The following is a 27,612-nucleotide window of genomic DNA, read 5'->3' as shown; positions in this document are numbered from 1 at the left end:
TATGTATACAGTCTAATACAACTTTCAGCATAATGGCTATCACAAATAACTGAATCAACAGAAATTAAATGATGTGAGTAATTTCCCATCACTACCAACACAGATTAGCAGACAACGCTGTGTTTAAAGAGTCCTTTATAACTAGGATTACACACACACACACACACACACACACACACACACACACACACACACACAAACTGCCAACTCCAGCATCTCAACATCAACATCTCGTGGAATGCAAGCGGCAGTCTGGAGGGGTTGCGGAAGGGGAAGGGGAAGGGGAAGGGGAAGGGGAAGGGGAAGGGGAAGGGATAGAGGGGTATGAGTAGGGAGAGATACAAACACTGTCTGTTGGAGCGTGTGGGGGCTAGATTACCGACAGGTGCAGTGTCAGGAGTTGTGGGGGAGGGAGGTGGGGAAAAAAAAAAAAAGAGTGAAAAAGGAGAGGAGTAGGGAAAGGTGGGCTGTGCGTTGGCAAAGGGCTGCAAATAAATAGGGAGGGAGATGAGAATGGGAAGGAGAGGACAGGACAGAGGGGGTGAAAACTGTTGGGTGGAGGGTGTGGGGACAGTACGTTACCATAGGTCGAGGCCGGGATAATTACGGGAGCTGAGAATGTGTTGTAAGGATAACTCCTATCTGTGCAGTTTAGAAAAGCTGGTGGTGGACGGAAGAATCCAGATGGCTCGGGTTGTGAAGCAGCCACTGAAATCAAGTGTGTTATGTTCAGCTGCTTGTTGTGCCACAGGAGCTCCACTTTGCTCTTGGTCACAGTTTGGCAGTGGCCATTCATCCTGGGGGACAGCTGGTTGGTAGTCACACCAATATAAAAAGCTGTGCAATGATTGCAGCAGAGCTGTTAAATGACATGGCTGCTTTCACAGGTGGCCCAGTTCCTGATGGCATAGGAAAACCTGTGACAGGACTGGAATAAGAAGTGTTGGGTGGGTGGATTGGGTAGGTTTTGCACCTGGGTCTTTCACAGGAATATGATTCTTGTGGCAAGGATATGGGGTTGGGAGTGATATAGGAATGGCCTAGGATGTTGCAGAGGTTGAGTGGGTGACAGAACACCACTTTAGGAGGAGTGAGAAGTAACTCGAAGAGGATATCCCTCATTTCAGGGCTTGATGAAGGATGTGTTCAGTTGTTACAGTCCAGGGTGGTACTGTGTAATGAAGGGGACACTCCATTGTGGCTGGTTTTTGGGGGTGGTGGGAGTTTTGGGGTTGTGTGGGGAAATGGCACACGTGATCTGTTGGTGGACTAGGTCTGGGATAGTGCCTGTCTGTAAAGGCCTTGGTGAGGCCCTCAACATACTGAGCAAGGGAGTTTTTGTCACTGCAGTTATGCCATCTCCAGGTAGCCAGACTGTACGAGAGAGACTTTTGGTGTGAAAGGGATGACAGATGTGAAATGCAGGTACTGTTGGTGGTTGGTGAGTTTAATGTGGACAGAGGTGCGAATAGAGCCATCAGAGAGGAGGAGGTCAACATCTAGAAAGGTGGCACGCTGAGTTGAGATGGACCACATGATGTGCAGGGGAGAGATGGTGTTAGGTTATGAAGAAATGAAGATGGGGTGTCTTGGCCCTGGGTCCAGATCATGAAGATATCATCAATGAACTTGAAACAGACTAGCGATTTGGTGTTTTGGGAGGCTAGGAATGTTGCCTCTAAATGGCCTACAAAAACACTGGCATAGGAGGGTGTCATGCTGGTGCCCATGGCTGTACCGCGGATTTGTTTATATACCTTCCCTTCAAATAATAAGTAGTTGTAGGTTAGGATAAAATTATTAAGGTGTATGAGGAATGAGGTAGGGGGGTTTGGAGTCTGAAGGACGTTGGGATCTCACCAAGGCCTTCTAAGACAGGCACTATCTACCGTATTTACTCGAATCTAAGCCGCACTCGAATCTAAACCACACCTGAAAAATGAGATTCGAAATAAAGGAAAAAAAAAAAAAATTCCCAACTCTAAGCCGCACCTGAAATTTGAGACTCGAAATTCAAGGGGAGAGAAAAGTTTTAGGCCACACCTCCAAATTGAAACAAAGTTGGTCCATTGTAATATGAGACACAATTTAGATCGAATTAATGACGATACAGCTACAGTAGTTTGGTTCGAGTCGTAAGCTTAGCAGTTAAGCTTTACCAGGTAGCCATTGCTATGCGGCAGGCGCTCCGTCCGTATTTATACAGGTACCCTTCCTTTTTCACGTGCTTCGTCTGGTTTGAATCGATTTACTATTTTGCTTTGATCTGATAAGAGCCGTTTTCTTTGTTATAGGTGTTTGCATCACTCTAAGCTGAAAATGCATTACTGTACTGTGTCATGCACTTTTTGTCGCATTCTAATAGTGCGTGTTTACGGCCTGTCGCCGCTCGTGGCACGGCTTGCTTTTGTGCGCGCTACCGCCGCTTACAATTAAAAAAAAAGAGAGAGGAATCATCTCATTAGCGAAACAACGGCAAGAGACTGCTATTTGTTGTTACTTACACTTTCTTTGATAATGATCAACAACAACCAAATAATAGACTGTGTATGATAGAACATGTTCTGAACAAGAGTTAGGCGAAAATTTTTCTCTGTTTGAAAATCTTTGCGGCCGCTTCTTTAGTACATCAAATTCTGCACAGAAATTAGTCATCTTAGATTTAAAAATCTAGTAAGTTGCCCTGCTTCATTTCTGACTATATCACTATTAGGAATAAGAATAATACAAATATAAACATGACACAATACGTATATTCTTCCGCATTTGCTGTTGTGTCACTCTAGTTTCGTAGTTTATTAAGCAGACAGGATTTAAATGAGATAGCAGCAAACACGAAAGAATACATGGCAAAATGTTTATATTCGTATTATTCTTATGGTGAAGAGAATACTGCATGTGATTCACATTTCATCAGGTTCCTATTAGCAACAATCTCTTCTCACAGGCAGGAAAAATTCATATTGACAAACATCCCAAACAGTCTTGCTAGTCGGATTTTCATAGTATATTGAAATTCTGCTACATTCGAAGATGAACAATACGGAATTTGTATTTACTTCGTTGGATAATGTATGAAAATGCAGTGGTCGAAACTCGGGGCGGAGAAAAAAAACTCGTCTTCCACCTTTTTCTAAAAAATTTATTTACTGATGCAGAGGTTTTGGCGCCAGTATTTATCTTTGTGCCTACAAAGCATGCCTGTGTATCGCTACATATATTCGACGGCAGAAGTTAGTTGTGGCGGCACCTACCAACATTTTTCAGAACTTCCGCTTGCTTTGCACTCGATTCTAAGCCGCAGGCGGTTTTTTGGATTACAAAAACCGGAAAAAAGTGCGGCTTAGATTCGAGTAAATACGGTAGTCCGCAAACAAATCTCCCATGCCATTTCCCCTCACAACTCGAATCCTCCCACCACCACTAAAAAACAGCGGCAAAGGAGTATCCCCTTTGTCACCCAGTACCACCCAGACTGGAACAACTGAACCACATCCTTTTCCAGGGCTTTCATTACCTATCATTGTGCCCTGAAATGAGGGACAGACTACCCAAGATATTTCCTACCTCTCCTAAAGTGGCGCTCTGTCGCCCACCCAACCTCCACAACATCCTAGTCCACCCCTATGCCACTCCCAATCCCAACCCTTTGCCACAAGTATCATACCTCTGTGGAAGACCCACGTGCAAAACCTGCCCAATCCACTCACCTGCTTCCTATTCCAGACCTGTCAAAGGTTTATCGAACTCCATCAAGGGCCGGGCCACCTGTAAAAGCAGCCATGTCATTTACCACCTCCGCTGTAATCATCACACAGCATTTTATATTGGTGTGATCACCGACCAGCTGTCCACCAGGATGAACAGCCATGGCTGCACTGCGACCAAGAGCAAAGTAGACCTCCCTGTGGCACAACATGCAGCTGAACATAACACACTTGATTTCAATGGCTGCTTCATTACCCGAGCCATCTGGATCCTTCTATCCACCACCAGCTTTTCTGAACTGCACAGATGGGAGTTATCCTTACAACACATTCTCCGTGCCAATAATTACCCCAGCCTCAACCTATGGTAACATACTGTCCCCTCCACCCAACAGGTTCCACTTCCTCTGTACTATGACCTCGTCCCCATCCTTGTCTCCCAACCTGTTTATTTGCAGCCGTTTGCCAATGCAACCACCCATCTTTCCCTGCTCCTCTCCTTTTTGTACCTTTTCCCCACCTCCCTGCCCCATGACTCCTGACGCTGCACCTGTCGGCAGTCTAGTCCCGGCACTCCACCAGACAGTTAGCTGTTTGCATCCCACATGATGATGCATTCTGGCCTGAGATGCTGGAGTTAGTGATTGTGTATGTGTGTGTGTGTGTGTGTGTGTGTGTGTGTGTGTGTGTTTCACTGATGAAGGCTGTGGCTGACAGCTCGATATGAGTGTCTTTTAATCATGCCTGTCTGCAACTCAATGTGTCTTCTTTATGGTAAGCAACAATCTATCTTTACCTACATTGTCAATTATTTATAACATTTTAAATATCATTAATGCTGCCCTCACTTCTGCTTTCATGGACACAGGCATGCCTGTCTGCAACTCAATGTGTCTTCTTTATGGTAAGCAACAATCTATCTTTACCTACATTGTCAATTATTTATAACATTTTAAATATCATTAATGCTGCCCTCACTTCTGCTTTCATGGACACAGGCACACTGATACACAGTATTTTGTATAGGCTAAAACTGTCAGTGACAAGAAATAAGTCAACAGGGACTGATGTACTTCCACTTCTTTTGATTCCCCAACTCCTATCCATCGCTTCACTGTGAGGCTTCATGTACTACACACGCAATACATAATTAGTCTCTACCAGCAACTTCTACTCAAAATTAGCTTTTTGCATCAGATGATCTAATAATGCAAAAAGAAGAAAAAGCGAGAGAAAGCTATTGCTGGTATTGCACCACTCTATCTCAATAAGTAGGTGGTGTGATTTTTAAGTAAATACCATTTTTAAACATGGCCATGTAATCACTGCAGCATGTGATTCACGCACGCACACTCAGTACCTGCCTCTAAGGGCTACCTTAAGATACCATAACAAAAGCACTTGTTTGTGTTTCCTTAAAATGCCAAAGTTAATTGAAAATTCTGTCAAGTGTGACACACATGTAGCAATTCATTTTCTTTTCACAAAGCAAATGTAATCTGCAGAATACAGGAGTTTATTGACAAAACACTACAATCAATGAAATGGCAAGAAAATTATTTAGAGAATTTAATGATTCATGACGAAGGGCAACACAATTAGCCATTCATCATTACAGAAGAATTTGTGCACAATGGTGACGCAGAAGTTCTAGAAAACATACACTTTACTATTTCAAGTAGTGTTCTATATCACCACAACGAAGTTAAAATATCCTTTCAGCAGAGGTTGGCAATTGTGTGGCCCATTTTCGAGAGAACAAAATTCCGAAGTTGCTAGTTCTTTATGATAATGCCTTAATATGAGTGGAAATTATGTTGGAAATTAGAGTAAGGTTTAGGCTTTGTTGGGTTTTTAGGTGTAGTGGAGACTTATGTAGGGTATGTGTCTTCAATAGTTGTCACAACATGGTATCAGTCAATTCATTTTGCCATTTCTGTGATCTAACGTTCAGGAGTATTATTAAGAATATCTTTTTAAAGTAACAATTAAGTAAGTAACACTTAGGTATGTGTTTCTTTCACCTCCAAACCAACAATTTAATATATTTTAATATTCTTTTATCGAACGTGCAATCGTACTGTTTAGAAAAATTACTGCTTTTCATACAATTTATTCCTCAACTGCAGGGAGACTTTGTGTGTGCTAATGAAGCCGAGAGCTACTCCAGCAGTAGTGTAGCTACTGCCAGGTCTAACCTAGCCCGGCATGTCTCAGCACAGGGGCCAGACAAAGTGTGCACCATAACAACCCACCTTCCTTATTTCTGTTCCCTACCTACCCCTGCAATACTTCTGCTGATCGACAAATGAAGTACAAAAACGCTCGGCAAAATTCAAAAATACAGAGATACAAGTATCTTAGAAATTAAATAAATAGCAAGTGCAGCAGAGCTAAGGTGAAATGGCTGCATGAAAAATGTGAAGAAATAAAAAAAAAGAAATGATTGTTGGAAAGACCGAGTCAGCATATAGAAAAGTCCAGAGGAGACAGCAGATAAATGGGAAGATTACAACGAATGCCTCTATGAGGGGAAGAACTTGTCTGAAAATGTGGAAGAAGAAGAAGAAGCATGAGTTTAGGGGAAGAGACAGGGGATCCAGCATCAGAGTCAGAATTTAAAAGAGTTTTGAAGGAATTACGATCAAATAAGGCAGAAAGGATAGATAACCTCAATCCGGAATTTCTAAAATCATTAGGGGAAGTGGTAACAAAATTACTATTCACGTTGGTGTGTAGAACGTACGACACTCAGTCTTTCGAAAACACAATATTCACATAATTCCCGAGATAGCAAGAGCCAACAAGCATAAAAATTATTTCACAATCAGCTTAACAACCCATACATACAAGTTGCTAACAAGAATAACATACATAAACATGGAAGAGAATGCCAAGGATGTCAAACACTGGAAAATCCAGTATGAAATGTAACAATATTATGAAAAGGATAGCTGTTATTCACCATGAAGTGGAGATGCTGAGATGCAGATAGGCACAACAAAAAGACTGTCGGAAAGTGAGCTTTCGGCCAACAAGGCCTTCAGTGAAAACACACACACACACACACACACACACACACACACACACACACACCACACACAGACACACACAAATGCAAGTCACATGCACATGATGACAGTCTCTGGTAGCTGAAGCCAGTCTGGTGATGCGTGTGTGGGTTAGTGTGTGTGTGTGTGTGGGGGGGGGGGGGGGGAAGCGCTTATTTATGACAAAGGCCTTGTTGGTCCAAAGCTCACTTTCCGATAGTCTTTTTGTTGTGCCTATCTGCAACTCAGCATCTCTACTATAGGGTTGGCAGCAACAATCTTTTTCATAAAATTGAAGAACGGTAAGGGCACCACAGATGCAATTCTGAAATTGTAGCTGATAATGGAAGCAAGAGTAAAGAAAAATCAAGACACATTCATCAGATTTTTCAACCTGGAAAAAGCATTCAACAATGTCAAGTGCTGCAAGATGTTTTAAATTCTGAGAAATAAAGGGGTGAGAATGAAGACAGGTAATATACAATATGTACAAGAACAAAGAGAGAACAATAAGATAGAAGGACCAAGAACGAAGTGCTTGGGTCAAAAAGGGTGTAAGACAAGGACATAGACTTTTGATCCTACTGTTCAATCTATACATCAAAGAAGCAATTATGCAAATAAAAGAAAGATTCAAGTGGAGGATTAAAATTCAGAGTGAAAGAATATCAATGATAAGATTCTCTGATGGCATTGCTATCCTCATTGAAGGTGAAGAAGAATTACAGGATCAGCTGAATGGAAAAAAACTGTCTAATGGGTACAGTATATGGACTGAGAATAAACCAAAGAAATATGAAACCAATGAGAAGTAGCAGAAGAGATAACAGCGAGAAACTTAACATCAGGACTGGTGATCATGAAGCTGATGAAGTTAAGCAATTGTGATATCTAGGCAGCAAAATAACACGATGGATGGAGTATAGAGGACAAAAAAAACTGACTAGCACTGGCAACAAGGGCATTCCTGGCCAAGAGAAATCTACTAGTATCAAATGCAGGCCTTAATTTGAGGAAAATATTTTTGAGAATGTACAACTGGAGCACAGCATTGTATGTTAGTGAAACATGGACTGTGGGAAAGCTGGAAAAGGAGAGAATTGAGGCATATGAGGTGTGGTGCTATAGAAGAATGCTGAAAATTAGGTGGACTGGTAAGGTAACGAATGAGGAGGTTCTCTGCAGAATCAGCAAGGAAAGGAATACTGACAACAAGAAAGAACAGGATGATAGGACACATGTTAAGACATAAGGGAATAACTTCCATGCTAATACAGGGTGACAGAGATTGGAATACACCCAGCAAATAATTGAGGACATAGATTGCTAGTGCCAGTCTGAGATGAAAAAGTTGGTACAGGGTAGGAATTAGTGGTGAAGGCTTTGGAAGTGGCAACAGCAGAGACTAAGATTGACAGTACGACAATGTTCGTATGGGGACAAGCAAGTCTTGAAGGGCTATGGGAGTAAACTAGTACAGAAAATCATGGCTGGGTGGGCTCTATAGGTGTAGGGAAGCAAGCCAACTGCCTAGTGGAGAAAGCACATAAGACAAATCCTGCTGGTTAAGAGGCAGTGAAGTGGTAGTCCCACTACTGAGTTATCCCTTTGAAGTTCCCATAATCAGGCCAGGATACACTGAATCATTAGCAGTCTTCAACAGAAAACAAATCCTGATGGATCTCAGTGGAAATGGCCAAGGTGAGACAAGAGTAACAATTTTGGAATAATAGAATCTCTTGAGCTAACATCACAGAATGTAAGATGTTTCTGTACGGAGGATGTAGAACTGTTCCAGAAGTTTAAGGACAGGAAAGTGCAAATAGGCAAATTACCTGAAATTAATAACAAATAAAGTGTGTAAGAGGTGTTGAAGGATAGTAGTGTTGAAATGAAGAGACAATTATACATTTAATTACTTCTTCTCTGACTCACAGCTATTCAAATTGTGCTAGTACCTGTTAACATCAGAGCAACTAAACTTGAAAAACAAGTGAAACAGATTTGGCAGTCAAGATTATAAATTTAATTGCTGCTGGTCTCCTTGCAGCAATTTAAACAGTGCTTTCAGTTCCAAATCCAATAATAATGTCATAATTCATAAGATATTAAATAAAAGAAAGAAAGATGTACTTGGGACAATGAATATTATTAATGTAATTCCTACTTGTTTCACACACAGTAATTTATGCTGTGTTATTAAAAAGCAATGAAATATTTGTCAACAACTATAATTAATGTAATTCTCCTTGTTTACTTGAAGCAAGTTATGTAAACTGCATTACTCACTCCCAAAGTCAGCACAACATTGTAATTCGTGTCATGTTTGGAAAAATGCACTAAAATATTTCTGAAGGGAAATATTATTAATTTAATTTATGTGAGTCAAACTGTCACATTCCAACCTAACACAGACTTCGTCTCCAAGCTACAGCTCACCAAAAGAACGTTTCTTTAGCTTTCAGATTTGTTGCCTTTGCCAATTCTCAAGGAAACTTTCACATCCAAACTTAACAAAAACCTTGTAATAACTGATACAAATGTGAAAATTAGTCAAATATTGGTGGCAACCAATACTATTATAGAACTTTTGCTCATGTTAGAAACAACAATAACAAAAAAAAATGAAGAAAAATAAATTTGGAACAAATTTTATTCAGTTTGATTATCCATCAATGTAGCAGCCCACAAAACATCTAAAAATAAGTCTGATTTGTTTCCTCCACAGATATTTGAAGAGATAGCTGTCAAAAAATGTCTTCCAGTGTACTGTATCATACACAAACCATTTAATAGCAGGCCATGTGCCCTCTGTAATATATGTATGGGTACCTGTTGTCGCATTCTTGAAAATGAATTTGTGATTCACAGTAAGGTGCATGAAATCTTTGTTTTTGACACATTTATATGTAGAAAAACTGTCTGACATTATTGCTGTCCCTGGCAAAACATTCTCTTTAACAATTCTCAGGAGAATAGCTTTTGAATGCTTACAAAATAACATGAAAACAATTGTACATACATCTTTGAGTACCCCCCCCCCCCCCCCCCCCCAATACCCATCTTTCTATTTCTGTTTTTGACCCCTCTCCTAAACTTATTACTATCAAACAGACAGATCAACAATCTGTCCTTCATCACCAAGTTTCTTGCCCTGTCTCACACACACTTCCACACTAATTTCTCAACAAAATTGTCTCCAGTCTACCACACAGTTCACTTGGCAAAGAGAAGTTCCTGGCATATACATTTTGATTTATACTCATGAACCCACAAATACATAAACTGCAGTATGACACTAATTTTCAACTTGCTTCCAGAAAATAAGGAATTCTTTCAGACAGAATATTTAAAACAAGTGACGGCTTTCACTGCACTTGCGAATGATTCCATCCACAGAAACCTTTGACTCTTTCAGCACCATTTCCCTACCACATTTTACACATTTTCATGTCTTGACAATTAATTCACCAGATATGTACTGTCGGGTGATGTCACTATGCGAAACCAAATAACTTAAATCCTATCACTTTATGGACTCCAGTTCAACGATAGCATAAATATCTCACAAAACTAAAAAATACACACCGAACAACAGAAAACAACACAATGGTTTCAGTTTTGGTGCTAAAAATACATTGCCTCTTTTCTCGCCTTCACCGACTATGTGAAACTATAATCCCATTGGCTAGGTGAAACTGACATACTATTAACCTATGAGCAATACAGAAACACCGCTGTAACTGCTGCTGTCTGAAAGTGCTCTTTCAGCCAACCCGGCCTTTGTTGGAAACAGACCACACACACACACACACACACACACACACACACACACACACACACACACAAACCCAGCGCAAACACTCATGTCCACAGTCTCTGGCTACTGAAGCCAGACTCATTACATTCCATCCTGGATCTTCCACTTTAAATCGACTTAAGGTAACAGAAAAAAAACCATAACAAAAAAATGAATATCAAAGAACATGTCTTTCAATTGGTAAAATATTTGTTATTAAATCTAAGAGTGTGATTCATAAAAATTAATTTCTGGTAAAGAATCTTCCACCATATTTTATATTCTAACAGCACAATCATTTTCAGTTAAATATCAGTTGGGTTTAAGTTGTGCACTACAAAATAAGGTTGACAAAAGCAAATCCAACAGGTGCTCAAAAGTACACTTAGGTACAAGACTAGCTTCTAAGCATACTCAAAGCTTAGCTAATGTCCAAATTACTCACCAGTATAATAATGTCACCTCCCATACATGTAAGGAGACCTTCCATGACACAAGCTGTGTAGGGTGTGAGAGGAAGCAGCTTGCAGAAGGAAGGATACGTCTCCGATTCACACTTCCAGTTAATCACATGAGTACAGTCATGTGCAGGAAAAATGCAACGTAGTTCGTTGCAGTCTGGAATGCTTGGAACTGGATACTCACTGAAACAGTTAAAAGGTAAAAAAGTACAATATTTTTGTTAGAACAGAGATGACATAACATTGCTACTTTGTTTGGGCAAAGTAATACCAACACCCATCTCGGCAATCGGAACAGCTCAAATAAAGGCGTCAGATGGAACGAATAAAAAAATTGTAATTAGGTCAATGATATGAGTTTCCCAATGAAACTGTACCAATTCCTTAACAGAAGTTGGAGGAGGAGGTTACAGACCTCAATTGATTATGCAATACAGATAGCTCAGCATTACACTTATCAGACAGTTGCGAAAGAAAGTTATTTCACATTTATGTTCATTACACTGAGGTAACAAAAGTCATGGGATACCTCCCAATATTGTGTCAGACCTCATTTTTCCAGGCATAGTGCAGCAACTCGACACAGCATGGGCTCAGCAAGTTGTTGGAAGTCCCCTACCGTAATATTGAGCCATCTGCCTCTACAGCTGTCCATAACTGCAAAAGAGTTGCCAGTGCAGGATTTTGTGCAGAAACTGGTCTCTTGATTATATCCCTTATTACATTTGATGGGATTCGTATTGAAAGATCTAGGTGGCCAAATCATTCGCTTGAATTGTTCAGAATATTCTCCAAACCAATCGGAATCAATTGTGGCTTGGTGACATGGCACATTGTCATCCATAAAAATTCCACTGTTGTTTGAGAACTCCACGAATGGCTGCAAATGGTCTCCAAGTAGCCAAATATAACCATTTCCAGTCAATAATGGGTTCAGTTGGAGCAGAGGACCCAGTCCTTTCCACGTAAACACAGCCCACACCATTATGGAGCCACTACCAGCTTGCACAGCACCTTGTTAACTTAGACCCATGGCTTCGTGGGATCTGGGCTGCACTTGAATCCTCCTATCAGCTCTTGTCAACTGAAATCAGGACTCATCTGATCAGGCCACGGTTTTCCAGTTGTCTAGAGTCCAAATGATAAGGTCATGAGCCCAGGAGAGGCACTGCAAGCTATACGAGCAAACGCACTGGTATTGGTTGTCACCGGTATAGCCCATCAGCACCAAATTTCGCCGTACTGTCCTAATGAATATGTTCAAAATGGTTCAAATGGCTCTGAGCACTATGGGACTTAACATCTATGGTCATCAGTACCCTAGAACTTAGAACTACTTAAACCTAACTAACCTAAGGACATCACACACATCCATGCCCGAGGCAGGATTCGAACCTGCGACCGTAGCAGTCGCGCGGCTCCAGACTGAGCGCCTAGAACCGCTAGATCACCGCGGCCGGCAATGAATATGTTCATCATATGTCCCACATTGACTCTGATGGTTATTTCACGCAGTTTTGCTTGTCTGTTAACAGTGACAATTCTAGGCAAATGCTGCTGCTTGCTCTCAGACATTAAGTGAAGGTTGTCAGCCACTGCATTGTCTGTGGTGAGAGGTAATGCCTGAAATTTGGTATTCTAGGCACACTCTTGACACTATGGATCTTAGAATACTGAATCCCCTAACAATTTCCAAAATGGAATGTTCCATGCGTCTAGCTACAACTACCCATTCAAAGTCTGCTAATTCATGTCAGAAACATTTTCACATGAATTACACGAATACAAATGACAGTTCCGCAAATGCACTGCCCTTTTATACCTTGTGTATGCGATACTACCACCATCTGTATATGTGCATATCACTATCCCATGACTTTTGTCACCTCAGTGTATATCAATTATGGTGGGAAAGTCGCTTAGTGACAAATGATATGAGATTGTCTTGTCTATGTGCCTAGAAACTGAAACAAAAGTATTAACTATGAAAAAATGGGTGAAAGAGTACACATTTAAAGCAATAATAAAATAACAGAACAAACTTTATGTTTTTGGGGAGCCAGATTTTGCAATTTTCAAACCAAACAAACAGAGAAAAACGTAACAAGTTGGAATAAATTAAATAGAATATTAAAAACAAACTTCCATAAACAAATGACAAGAATCATAGTTCACAATGTTATATTAAAACTGAAACTTCTATACGCGTTTAGTTCAAGTTAGGAGTTAGTGATCCTGCCTAACCAACAGAGTTATTTTTCAAATATGAAAATGCTACAAGAATCAGAAGTGTGCTCCCGTGTACAGGTAATATTGCTCTCTTTGACAAAATGATGAAAGCAGAATAAACAGTACACAGACGAGATGTACTTATATTTTCTAAGTGGTGTAATTTTAAAAGGCAGAGTTAAAAGTGAAAAGAAAAGATCATGAAAAGTACAAGAAATGGTACATCATATTCTAACCAGACTAAATGGCACTAGTGTTTTACTCAAACAACAGAGAATATGTTGAAATACAAACAAACTCAGAAGGTGAGAATAGGAGAGATCTTATCAACAAAAGATGGAACAGTTTGTGTAGTCGCAGAATGGGGGTGTATCCAATATTGCTAAAAGGATTATGGTTACAATGAAACCAATATTGGACATTTCTAGGTTGCAGCTGAGGCCAATACCATCTTTTATTATCCAATCCCACACTGGGAACTGGGCCTGCGGCTCCAAATGGAAATGGTTTCATGGAGCATATAACCAGATATAACTGTATTTGAAAATAAGGATCTGATATCTATTGCATTTTGTGATCTCAGTAAAGCTTTTACCTAAGCAGACCTTAACAGTTTACTTGGGAAGTTGTTATTTTATGGCATACACAGGCTGTCTTTACCTGTAATCATGTCCTATTTCTGCAACAAGAGGCAGTGTGTTTCAGTAATCTCCGCAGAAACGAAACAATCACTCAGTTTGTCAATAGGACCAAACAAAACACATTCATATTTTCTTAGAAACAAATGGTATTTGTGCCAATTACACCTCACCTCGGATCCTAAACTCAGTCAACACTACCTTCAGTTAGCTAATGCTCCACTCTTTGATGTAAGACACATATTCCTATCAACACTTTCACACTTACTAAAAAGCTACAGCCACCTAAAAAACTAGAAACAGACTAAACAGAATATCATAATTGTACACGGGAGCACACTTCTGATTCTTGTAGCGTTTTCATATCTGAAAAGTAACTGTGTTGGTTGGGCAGGATCACTAACTACTAACTTCAACTAAACACATTTTAAAACAGCGACTCCACCCAAATGTCCCACAACTTGCCACCTATACCTAACGAGCACTGCAACTGCCTCCTCTATTTCATGAGCTCCACACTAGTCCATGAATTATTTAACATTCGGGTCTTTCAGCCAATCGGTGTTGGTGGCCTCATGCGGGCAATTTCAATGGCCATTTACCACATGTACTAATCACTGCTCTGCAAAGTACTGCTTCCTGCCACAGGTGTTCAGATGTTTATTTCCAACAGATATTTGGAAACTCTTGCCATCACTCACCCTTGAGCCAGCCTCGTAGTCCTCCAACATGACAAAATGTGGGATGACTAAGGAAACACCATCCCACCATTTCTGGTCTGGAGAAAACCTCCTTCCTACCGGAAACTGACTTCAGCATACACAATAGTCACAGGAAATTGCTTTCTGGCAAAGACCAAAAACGCACACAAACTACCTAGTTTGAATCTTTTAAATCAATTTCTAAAATCTGCTCAGTACTTGTCCTAAAACATTTTTTAAGTTAATGATTATGATTGGTTATTGAAACACCCAGTTCTACAATGTAAGAGAACCATTTAAAATAAACACTATTGACATTAATTTTTAAGACTACTGATAAAGAATTGAATTTAAATTGTAAGATCTTTTCTGTAAAAATACCCTGTTACTGATTGTACATGTAATGACTGAAACTATCCCACTGTAAGTTGTCAACAGTTAAAAAAGAATTATTGAAATTATCCTTTATTTCAATGTTCCAATAAAGCTCTAAGAAAACCATAGTGTGGCTTTGCAAGCCTCCACATTTGGAAAATTATAATTTTTTGTACAATTGGGTTTTTCCTACATCAAACCAAATTGTCAGACGTTACACTGGTCAGTGGTCCAGGATTGTGCCTACTGATTCCCTGATGTTTCGCTTATATGTCCATCTGGTTTACATGAGATGGGGCGAAACAACAACAGATTTTGGACAGTTCACCACGAACTGTTTCCACTGACATTATGTTCTTGGAACAAACACTAAACATATTTGTTACTTCAAAATTGATGTTTTCCATATTAGAAGTAATGTTCATCTTTAATGTCCCCCCCGTTTCAAGTTTTAATTTATTTGTCTATTTATTACACTTGAAATGCACAAGTAACTGTAACCAGTCACTTTTACTTATCTTCCCATTGCAAATTTTGGAGGATTATGCTGCAGTTAGATTTATTTACATTAATAAAACAAGGGTGATTTGTTCATACAGTTTTCTGGACAACTTGTGGCACCAATTGGCACCATAAGATAAAAACAAATTATTTTAGTACATGACTCCAAGACATTATAGTAGTAATGTGAGTGATTTGATAGATTCCAACTCTGCATGATCCCACAAACTGCTGCATGTTAATTCCTTCTCTCCCCAAGATATTCCAGGTAGGAATCCATTACTTATCTAATGCTGTTAATCCATCTTGCCCTTTGCCATCCACTTCTCTACATACAAACTTACCCAGCATTAAGGTCTTTTCCAGTGAATCGTGTCTTCTCATGATGTTCCCAAAGTAGGTCAGTTTTTGCTTCAGTATCAGACCTCCTGAGGAGTGTAATGGATCTGGGAGATGTGTTATTTTCTACCGGATTTGTCGATACCAAATTGTAAATGTTTTCATATATTTTTGTCAGAATTTTTTTATTGTAATTTGCCTTATTATATGCTAATTTACTTATATTTTTGAGAGTGACAGTATATTGATTACTATTAGTAAATGTGATGAAGAATATCAAAGAGACTGATTACAAGTGGAAGCTTGTGTGTTGTGTAAAATGTCTTTGACGCTGGAGTCGTCTTTGACTGTAGTTAGTCGGCAGTGAATTCGTGGTGTGTGTTGACGGTAGAACAATGTGCAGGTCGCTGTCATAAATAATTTGCTAGTGAACAGGAAAAAATGAATTATGTTACTACTTTTTCTATATAAACTTTAAGAAGAAACCACATTCAAAGAAATGGTATTTGAAGCACCAAAAATGAGGCAAACGCATTTAACCAGGTCATTTCTGCAGCCGACGAAAATGCATTGTGGAATCATACTTCCACTAGACAACTGAAGCCAAGACAAATATCGCCTTGTAAACATTTCACGGAAAAGGTACTGTCACAAAATATGCCAAATTTAAGTAAATAAAAAATAATGAGCATATTTCAGGAGCAATCTGGTTTTATTTGCCAACAATGAAGGAAAAAACACACTGCTGTTTACCATACAGAAGACACACAAAGTTGCAGACAGGTACAATTGAAAGACACTTACGTAAAGGTTTTGAGTGACAGCCTTCATCAGTAAAAGAGAGACACACACACCATTTACAAACACAAGCAAGCACATCTCATGCACACACGACTGCCAACTCCAGCATCTTGGGCCGGCATTCTGACCCGAGATGCTAGAGTTGGCAGTTGTGAGTGAATGGTGTATGTCTTTCTTTTTTATATATATGAAGTCTTCACAGGTTGTGAGCCGAGTAGCGTCATCGTCATGTAGCAATGTTTTGATGGAATGCGTCTCCATCATCATCTTTCTTTTACTGATGAAGTCTGTCGCCGGAACCTTTACATAAGTGTCTTAACTGTGCCTGTCTGTAACTTACTTGACATGTCTTCTTTACCCTAAGTAGTAATCTGTCTTTTCCTACATTGTTGCTATTCCTCCCTGGAGTTTTCATTGTTTGGTTTTATTTGCTGCAATATCTCTCCATACACCCAACCACAAATCATAGACTGAATTAATTTATTTGAATCAAAAGGAAAATTCACTTATGAAAACTAAAATTACAAAACAAGCAATGGATGGCTACTACTTAAGCTTCAGGAGATGAAAACAGACATATTTAAAAGTAGAAAATGACCTGAAAGTTTGAGTGACCTTTCAAACCTTCCCAAGTCTAATCCTCTTTCCTCAATAAAAAAAGGAACTAACAGTTCTGTGAGCTAGACACAATTTTTTCTACTTTCAAATATGTATGTCAGTAGTACTCAGAATATCCACTCTTCAAGGTAGACCTAAGTACTGGCCCAGTATTATGATTTGTAATCATGCAATTTATTTGTTGATTCAAAAGCTTAAATGTGGGAAGTGGTGAGAGAAAGAAAGAAAAAGCTAACCCATGCCCTCTTCATTGACCTGTCATAGCATACCACATCTAACAACAGTATCAGTGATACAATTCTGAAGTGTCAATGCACTATCAATGTGATTTCTAGACTGTACTACACGGAATATTAGCATAACATATGATGGGCTTTTTACAACCAGACAACAGTTCACCCAAATTTTGAATGACTGCTTTTTAAATCACAGTGACAATGGAATTAGACTATGGAAAACAAACAATAGTTTATAAAATTATGAAAAAGAATTGCTCGGCTCTTTCTACCTTCAGGAGAAATGTCAGTTCTGCTGATAGACAAACGTTTATGTAATATCATTATCCACACTTTCGAAACTAATAGTTTCTTCATCAAGGAGAACATGGGATAGATTGACAACATTAAAAAGAAAGGGCAGTTCACTTAGACCACAGTTTCAGAGGTATCCTCCTGAAACTTCCTGGCAGATTGAATCTGTGGGGCAGACTGGGATTTGAACCTGGGACCTCTGCCTTTTGCGGGCGAGTCCTTCGCTCACTGTGTAATCCGAGCACTATTCACGACCAGCCCTCACAGCTTTACTTTTGCCAGTACCTCATCTCCTACCTTCCAAACTTCACAGAAGTTCTCCCACAATTTTGGAAGAATGACATTCCTGGAAGAAAGGATATTGTGGAGAAACAGCCATAGCCTGATGGACGGTCAGTACAGCACTTGCCTGAAAAGGCAAACATCCCAAGTTTGAGTCTCATTCTGCCACACAATTTTATTATGCCAGAAAGGTTCAAATGAGAACACACACTCTGCTGCTAAGTGAATATCCACTCTGGAAACAATCCCCCAAGCTGCGGCTAAGTTGTGTCTCTGTAATGTACTTTCTTCCAGGTACACTAGTGTCACAAGGATGCAGGAGCAATTCTGTGAAGTTTGGTGGGTAGGAGATAAGATACTGACAGAAGTAAAGCCATGAGGACAGGTTATGAGTCATGCTAGGTAGCTCAGTACGTAGAGCAATTGCCTGTGAAAGGCAAAGTTTTTGGGCTTGAGACAGTTAAGCAATTGTTCTTCCTGCAATCCATATGTAAAGAGAATGGTAAAAGCCCAAATAACTGTGCAATGAGACATACACTTCACAGTGCTTTGCAGAGTATGTGTGCAGTTGTAGATGTGTGTTATCTGGTGTACCTGAAAGGAAACAGATCCTTTTCACAATGTTTAATCAGTTCAAATTACCTGTGAAGGAGTGCCGTAAACACCCGCCCCGCATGAGCTCGCACCCTTTCAATCTTCTCCAAGCAATGCTGTACCACTCCGACCATTGTGTGGCTGACAGTGTCTGGACGAAGAGCTTCTGGCATCTCCCGTGCCAGCAAGAGTACCACAACCTGTCACACGTAAGTAGTAAGCAGTAACAAAAAGTACTCATAAAAAAAGGGTGAATTGGCAGTTCTCTGCTTTGCAAACAATTTGTTACTGTGTGCGTCAAATCTAAAACTGCAGCTCTCTATGCCAGTCTATTATGTGCAAGCCTCTTCATATCTGAACAACTACAACATTCACTTGACCTCGGTTATTTTATTCAACCCTTGATCTCTCCCTACAATTTTTAACTCCCACATTTCCTTCTCCTGTTTCCAATCCGATAACTCCTCGACATCTCGGAATATGTCTAATCAACCGATCCATTTGTTTAGTCAAGTTGTGCTGCAAATGTCTTTTTTCTTGTATTCTATTCAGTACCTCATCATTATTTAGTCTTCAGCCTTCTTTCGTAGCACCATATTTCAAGAGCTCCTATTCTCTTACTTCTAAACTGTTTATAATCCGCATTTCATTTCCGAGCAAGGCAACACTCCAGACAAATACCTTCAGAAAAAACTTCCTAACACTTAAATTTATATTAGATGTTAACAAATTTCTCTTTTTCACAAACGTTTTTCTCAATTTCACAAGTCTGTATTTTACATCCACTCTACTACTACCATCATCAGTTAATCTGTGGCCCAAACAACAAAACATATTGATAAAAACTCTACTTACCAAGCGGCGGCAGAACTCACACATAAAAGACTGTTGTGATCGGCAAGCTCTCAGAGCCAGTGGCTCCTTCTTCAGGCAGAAGGAGGTCTTCAACCCTTCTGCCTGAAGGAGGAGCCACTGGCTTCGAAAGCTTGCCAATCACAACGGTCTTTCATGTGTGAGTTCTGCCGCCGCTTGGTGAGCAGATTTTTTTATCTTCCCAATTAAATAATTTTATCAATAATTGATTGTTTTCATTGTTATAAAACTGAGATTGAGATTTCTTAATCTCTCAGCATCACCTGATTTAATTCTACTACATTCCATTCTAACAATATGAAATGAATAAGACTACTACACTCCACATAAAGGAAGCACTGAGTAGCAGATGGGCACATTAAATAAAGGCTAATAGATATTATTTAGCCATTGGATTAAGTCCTTCATCAGCTGTAGATGAAATGTATGTGCGCGCGCGCGCACGCACACACACACACACACACACACACACACACACACTTATTCCCACATTCGTAGCTCACACACATGCTCACTGTCATCTCCATACACTAATGGCCAGCTGTGACTACATCTGAGAGGTGAGCAGTTATCTTGGACTGTTTGGTGAGTGACAGAAGTGTGGAATGGGGAGGAAGAAGATGGTAGCACTTACATTTGGGATAATGCAACGATATGGTGGGGGCAGTTAGGGCCAGCATTGTGAGGCTGTGTTATGGGATAGCAGGAGGGGGGGGGGGGGGAGGGGAGTAGAGAAGGAGCATCACAAAGGGATGAGGAGGAAAGTAGAGAGGGGGAAAGACCATGCAGGTGAGTTGGAGGGACAGAAGGCATGTGCAGAACGAGTGAGAGCAGGGAAACGAATAGAGGCAGGTGGTGGATAGGGACTGACGAAGGTTAAGGCCACGGGGATTACAGGTACGAAGGATATGTTGCAGGAAGAGTTCCTACTTGATGTAATTCAGAAAAGCTGCTGTCAGGAGGAAGAACTCAGGTGGCAGGGGCTGTGAAGCAGTTGCCAAATTGAAGCACGTCGTGTTGTGTGGCATGCTCGGCAACCGAGTGGTCCAGCTGTCTCTTGGCTACAGTCTGGCAGTGTTATTCATGCAGACAGAGCTTTGTTTTACTTCTGTTCATCTTATAAGCTCTATTTAACAAACTATCCACTTCATGCAACTTATCTACAGAGTCCTTCATCGTATCTGACAGAATTACAATTTCAATGGCAAACTTCAAAGTTTTTATTTCTTTTCCCAAAGTTTAATCCCCTTCTCAAATTTCTCATTGGTTTTCTTTACTACCTGCCACATGAACAGATTCAACAACATGGGATATAGGTTACAACCGCGTCTCACTACGTTCTATACTACTGCTTCCCTTTCAAGTTCTTTGACTGCAGTCAAATTCCTAAATTTTAAAGAGTGTATTCCAGTCAATTTCCTCTGACATTACAATTATATACTTTTTTTGGGTAAACATATTTTAGTTTATCACTTACACAGTACTATATGTCTCGGGTGGAATACAAACAGTGAGAGTAAAGGTTACCACTCATCACATACATTACTTACTCTATAAACTTCTCTTTCACTTTTCAATGTAGTCTCTATTTTTGGCTTTTTCCAGTATATGTCACAAAGTAAAAGTGATCAGATGAACAAACAGACTGTCACGTCAGACATGCACAATATTTTCACAACAAAATGAGTTTTTATCATCTGGTATGCCAACAGAACCTGGCCATCACCAATCGAGTTATGGAAGTGATGGGATGTGATGCATATTCTGTCTAAACACCAATACAGCATTTCTCCTGGGTAGTGTAAAACATAATTCGTCGCTCACCAAGCTGCAGTGTTTATCATACACAGGCCAAACAGTCAGAACAGTGGATGAACGCAAAATGGTACACACAGACTTAAGATGACCGAGTTAGGGAAACTTCATAAATTTCAACTATACAAAAGTACTGATATACACCTCCAAATTATCATTCCATGACTCCATCATAACAGAAATCATCGAAATTGAAATCACAGGCAGCCCTAGTAACCTAACCTCAGGGTACTGTCACAGCAAGACATTTAGGGAATCTGCATCAGAGTACTTGAATGGAAATGTAGCAAGTTGGACAGAGTAATGCTGGGGTGCCATATGTATCAGCTCTGAGCCAAGTAGAATCTAGGGTACACAGTCAGTACTGAACTACATCTCGTGGTTGAAGGACAATTTTTGGCAGTCTTTGCTTTCAAATATACTCTCCTGGAAATGGAAAAAAGAACACATTGACACCGGTGTGTCAGACCCACCATACTTGCTCCGGACACTGCGAGAGGGCTGTACAAGCAATGATCACACGCACGGCACAGTGGACACACCAGGAACTGCGGTGTTGGCCGTCGAATGGTGCTAGCTGCGCAGCATTTGTGCACCGCCGCCGTCAGTGTCAGCCAGTTTGCCGTGGCATACGGAGCTCCATCGCAGTCTTTAACACTGGTAGCATGCCGCAACAGCGTGGACGTGAACCGTATGTGCAGTTGACGGACTTTGAGCGAGGGCGTATAGTGGGCATTCGGGAGGCCGGGTGGACGTACTGCCGAATTGCTCAACACGTGGGGCGTGAGGTCTCCACAGTACATCGATGTTGTCGCCAGTAGTCGGCGGAAGGTGCACGTGCCCGTCGACCTGGGACCGGACCGCAGCGACGCACGGATGCACGCCAAGACCGTAGGATCCTACGCAGTGCCGTAGGGGACCGCACCGCCACTTCCCAGCAAATTAGGGACACTGTTGCTCCTGGGGTATCGGCGAGGACCATTCGCAACCGTCTCCATGAAGCTGGGCTACGGTCCCGCACATCGTTAGGCCGTCTTCCGCTCACGCCCCAACATTGTGCAGCCCGCCTCCAGTGGTGTCGCGACAGGCGTGAATGGAGGGACGAATGGAGACGTGTCGTCTTCAGCGATGAGAGTCGCTTCTGCCTTGGTGCCAATGATGGTCGTATGCGTGTTTGGCGCCGTGCAGGTGAGCGCCACAATCAGGACTGCATACGACCGAGGCACACAGGGCCAACACCCGGCATCATGGTGTGGGGAGCGATCTCCTACACTGGCCGTACACCACTGGTGATCGTTGAGGGGACACTGAATAGTGCACGGTACATCCAAACCGTCATCGAACCCATCGTTCTACCATTCCTAGACCGGCAAGGGAACTTGCTGTTCCAACAGCACAATGCACGTCCGCATGTATCCCGTGTCACCCAACGTGCTCTAGAAGGTGTAAGTCAACTACCCTGGCCAGCAAGATCTCCGGATCTGTCCCCCATTGAGCATGTTTGGGACTGGATGAAGCGTCGTCTCACGCGGTCTGCACGTCCAGCACGAACGCTGGTCCAACTGAGGTGCCAGGTGGAAATGGCATGGCAAGCCGTTCCACAGGACTACATCCAGCATCTCTACGATCGTCTCCATGGGAGAATAGCAGCCTGCATTGCTGCGAAAGGTGGATATACACTGTACTAGTGCCGACATTGTGCATGCTCTGTTGCCTGTGTCTATGTGCCTGTGGTTCTGTCAGTGTGATCATGTGATGTATCTGACCCCAGGAATGTGTCAATAAAGTTTCCCCTTCCTGGAACAATGAATTCACGGTGTTCTTATTTCAATTTCCAGGAGTGTATAATTACAAAAACAGGGTTCTGCCTTATTTTATCTGGAACGCTTCCATTTTGTCTGTGTTTGTATACAAAAACAACAATGTGGTGATTGTGGGTTCACCTTGATGCAAAACACTAGTGTTGTTTATTTATTTATCCTCCCAAACTAGTTTCAGTGACAAATATCGCCACCATCAGTGAGTTTTTAAAATCTTATTTACTATACATTACAGCATGGTTTTAAGACTTTTGTCACTGATTGCTGCATATTTTCTGTTGCTGTTTTTCTCAGCATACATCATGTCATCTGCAACTGTGTGAGCAGCTGTTAGTAAATAAATATACCATTTTCACACACATGCTCCACAGGATAAACAGAACACCTCTTAAAACAGAAAACTACACACAGGAACTAAATACACTCAAGCAAACTGCCATCAAAAACAACTGCAAATTGCCATCAAAAATGACTGCAAAACAGACATAATAAACAAACACAAAAATAGTGGCCACCCACTCAAGAGCACAAACAACAGATCTGAAAACCTGGGGCAGAACATGCAGACTGCACCACATCAGGAAAAATAAACAGATGGTACACACTAACATACAATAATAAAATATCACATAAAATTGGAAACATCTTCAAAAAGCAAGGGATCCCAATAATATTCAGAATGAATAACACAGTTCAAAAAAGGCTCAGACCAAACAAAAGAACCTCAGATGAATTCAGCAATGCTGGGATATACCAACTCATGTGTAACTCCTGTCAGGTCCAATACATACGACAAACAAGCAGAAATTTCTGAACTATGTACACGGAGCACATGAGAGTTCTAAGGAGTGACAGCACACTTTCTACTTTTGCAGAAAACCTAATGAACAAAAACCATAACTCCACTAATACCGAAAGTGATCTACATATCGTGAAACACAGTTCATACTGACAACAAACAGTAGAATAAAATTATCACATAAAAAAGGCTATAGTGAAAGGGGAAAATATAATACATGGAAACACAAAACTTTGCACCAACACACTCTTTACTGCTCTGAGAGAACTGACCCAGGACACAGAACAGAAAGCACACACACAAAGAACCATTCCCCACATTACACACAGAGACACGAATGAGGAACAGATGACGTCAGAACTCCCACTACAATTTTGATACCCTTCTCGCAACATGTGATATACTTCTCATGATGCACGCAAGCAACAAGATGGTGTAGTGTTTTGGATTATGAAAAAATAGCAAAAGTTTTGTTTTTCTATATAAAAGTAGCTGCAAGCCATCCAATGAAAGTGAGCAAACAAGAAACTAAGTAACAGCCTAGAACACATGAAAACTGTATCCACAACACTACCAAAATCCCAACTGTATAATGCTGACATGTGTAAGTTCATGTTTTTTATTTGTTTACAAACAGGCAATTGCACGGTTGCAGATACCAAGAAAAATAGCAACAGAAATATGCCACAAACAGTGACAAAAATCTTAAAACAATGCTGTAATGTATAATAAATAAGATTTAAAAAAACCCACTGATTATGGCAATATTTGTTGCTGAAACTAGTTTGGTGGAATAAATAAATGAGCAACAAAAGTGTTTTCCATTAAGGCGGACTCACAATTCCTGCATCATTGTTCTGCCTTAGGTAAACAAAATTTTCTTCTTTAACAGCCACATGTTTCCGTGAGGTTTTAACATTAGTGGGTTCATTTTATTTTCTGTCGAATAACAGGTATACATTTTGCATGATAATGTATGTAATTTTGGGATTATTGTATTTGTATTCCCAACATTCTATATATACTGTGAACATATGTTGCTATTGATGAGCTTTGTAAATTTGTGGGTGGGGGGGGAAGGGGAGGTGAGGGTTACTTCTTTTGTTTCCATATTGTAATGCCTCAATGTAAGCTGTATTTGCTAAAATACACTGTCACTTTTACAAAATATTACATGTTCTGCCATCTTGTTTTATGAGTTCTGGTCAGGAATTTCAACTCTGTATTGTCAGTTGGCCCTAAGGTGGGAATGCACATGCTTGCGTTTGTTATAAGTATGGGTATTCTGATACTTCTTTGAGAGCAGAAAAGCAGAGTCCCAGTGCAGATGGCTTTGTAATTTTTTTAAATCCTTTATTATTTCTTTTCCTGCTATGTTGGCTTTTTCTAGATGGCCATTTTCTTCTATTATCAGTTTCTTAAGAACGGCCCGATCCACCAATGGCATCCAGAGGTATAAATAGTAGGTATCCCAGGCTTTAAGCATCAGTTCATCAGCACATATGATGCTAATAACTTGTTTTGTTGTTCAAATTTATTGTGCATGTAAGACAACTACCCACCCACTTAACCAAAAATTTTCAGTCTGCAATTTTTTTGTACAAATTCTTTCCATCATTGAGTAAATCTTATAACTCCGATGTGACAGAAGTCTGTTCTGGCTGCCAGAAGACAGACCAGTCAATTCCAGCAACTCAGATAATTGATCTCAGAGTTGTTCTTTGGGAAAATCGGAAAGAATGTAATTGGAGGTAACAAATCAGTTCTCTAGGGAGTGTACAGTGTGAGGTCACACACTGTCGTGCAGAAGCATAATCTTCTTCCCTGCAATGCGTGATGGAATGTGCAATGAGTGTGAAAGAATGTTGGAAGGCTGAAGTAGCTCAAGCAGAAAACCACCCTCTGTGTTTAAGAAGACAACACCCATATCTTGATGCATTTCCTCATAAGGATGGATCAGGTCTGCAACCATATAATCTATTTTGTAGGGGAAGAAAATCCATGTAACAGCTTTAGCTTTTCTTTAAATTTTTAATATTATTTCAATTTTTTTGCAGACCAGTTTCAGGAAACTGTATTTCCATTTTCACAGCTACATAATGTGGCAGAATGATGCCACAACATGCACAGTAGTCAGAACTCTTGAAACTATTGTCTTTAGCATCCACCCATAGTGCAAATGCAATGCAGTACATCACGAACATACACCAAGGAACCAAAACCTTATGACCACAGCCCAGTGCAGGGAATGTCATCTGGTGCTGCTGCAGAAACACGAGGATGTAAGGAAGTTACAGAACGGAGCAGAGACAAATAGGGTATCAGTGATAATAAGGGCTGCATGTGGCAAAACACACTGACAAACAACTTTGAGAAAGGACAGAATGTTACGACCCAGCACCCGGAACGAGCATCTCAGAAACAGTTACAGTTGTTGGCTTTCCACGTGCTACTGTAGTAAGGATATACGGAAAAATCGTTGAAGAACAGTGAATCTCTGAATAGGTGACAAGGTTTCTGATGTCTACGCCTCATCACATAACATGGAGGCTTGGCCACTCTGTAAAACAGGATAGGCGACTCTTTGTGCCAGATCTGAGGACAGCGTACACTGACGGTGCTAACACAACTGTTTCAGACTGCACTGCTCAGAGCACACTGTTGAACCTGGGGATCCGCAGCAGATGATCACTATATGCCTGCAACAACAGCATCAACAACAATTGCAGAGGAAATGGGATCATCGAAAAAGGACCTTGGGTCAATGGAAATGTGTTGCCTAATGAAATTAATCACATTTCTTGTTACACCAGGTTGAGGCTTATTTGCAGATATGCTGTCATCCAGGCGCTGTAAATAATGATTGCAGTAGACACTGGACCATTGAGACTGGACTGTAGATCAATGGAAACATGTAGTCTAGTCAAGTGAATCACTTTACTTGATACACTTAGGTGCCACTCATCCACACATTGTCAATAACAGCTGGAGTGGGCGTCGGATCATCGAGCTCAGGCTGTGGTTCAATGGAAATGTGTTGCCTGATCGAGTAAATCATGTTTCTCATTATACCATTTTCACACTCGTTTGTAGATATGCCACCGTTCCGGAAAACAGCTGCTCACACTGTGCACCACACCACAGACGTAGGTCGGTGGGCACAGTGTCATGCTATGGGGGTGTGATGAAGCAAGGTGGGATATTTTTACTAATTACCATTAATATACCTGAATATAATCTGTATTTTCATAAAAGAGAAAGACTGGCCCTTAGTTTTAAAGAATATAACACCAGATCTAATTTTGTGCTTAGTCTTGGATATGTGATTTTCTAATTTATTTCGACTATTCCTAGTTAGTATATTTTGTTATAGGGCGAAATCAGTAATTGTTTCAAACTTAAATTCTATTGTTGATGTATGAACAAATGTAAATCCTGTACTAATTACAAATATTTGGGAAGTGAAACAATAACATAATTAAAATATCTATTTGGTTCTAGTGGGAAACATGTTAGCAAAACCAGCCCTTAATTAATTCCAAAGTAATTAACAGTTTTGTCACAAGTATTGTTTGCATAACTATATATGTTAATTTCATGACTCAAACAAATAATTTGGCCTAGCTTTTGTAGTAGAAGAAACTGTTAAAAGAAACAAGTTTTCGATGCATTCAGTTAAT

General features: G+C 40.4%; 1 protein-coding gene across 1 annotated transcript in view; it reads right to left on the bottom strand.

Annotated features, from left to right (window-relative positions):
• The window catches only part of LOC126109664 (tubulin-specific chaperone D), a 199,273-nt gene that overhangs the window by 23,411 nt on the left and 148,250 nt on the right, over positions 1-27,612 (bottom strand). The window contains exons 15-16 of the mRNA XM_049914709.1: positions 18,674-18,825; positions 11,002-11,200 (exon numbers count right to left, since the gene is read on the bottom strand). Of these exons, the coding sequence (XP_049770666.1) occupies positions 11,002-11,200; positions 18,674-18,825 (351 nt within the window). The remainder of the gene's footprint in view (positions 1-11,001; positions 11,201-18,673; positions 18,826-27,612) is intronic.

The sequence above is a fragment of the Schistocerca cancellata genome, chromosome 12, assembly GCF_023864275.1.
Source record: "Schistocerca cancellata isolate TAMUIC-IGC-003103 chromosome 12, iqSchCanc2.1, whole genome shotgun sequence".
In the NCBI taxonomy this organism is placed as follows: domain Eukaryota; kingdom Metazoa; phylum Arthropoda; class Insecta; order Orthoptera; family Acrididae; genus Schistocerca; species Schistocerca cancellata.
This window is presented reverse-complemented; position numbering and strand designations above follow the sequence as displayed.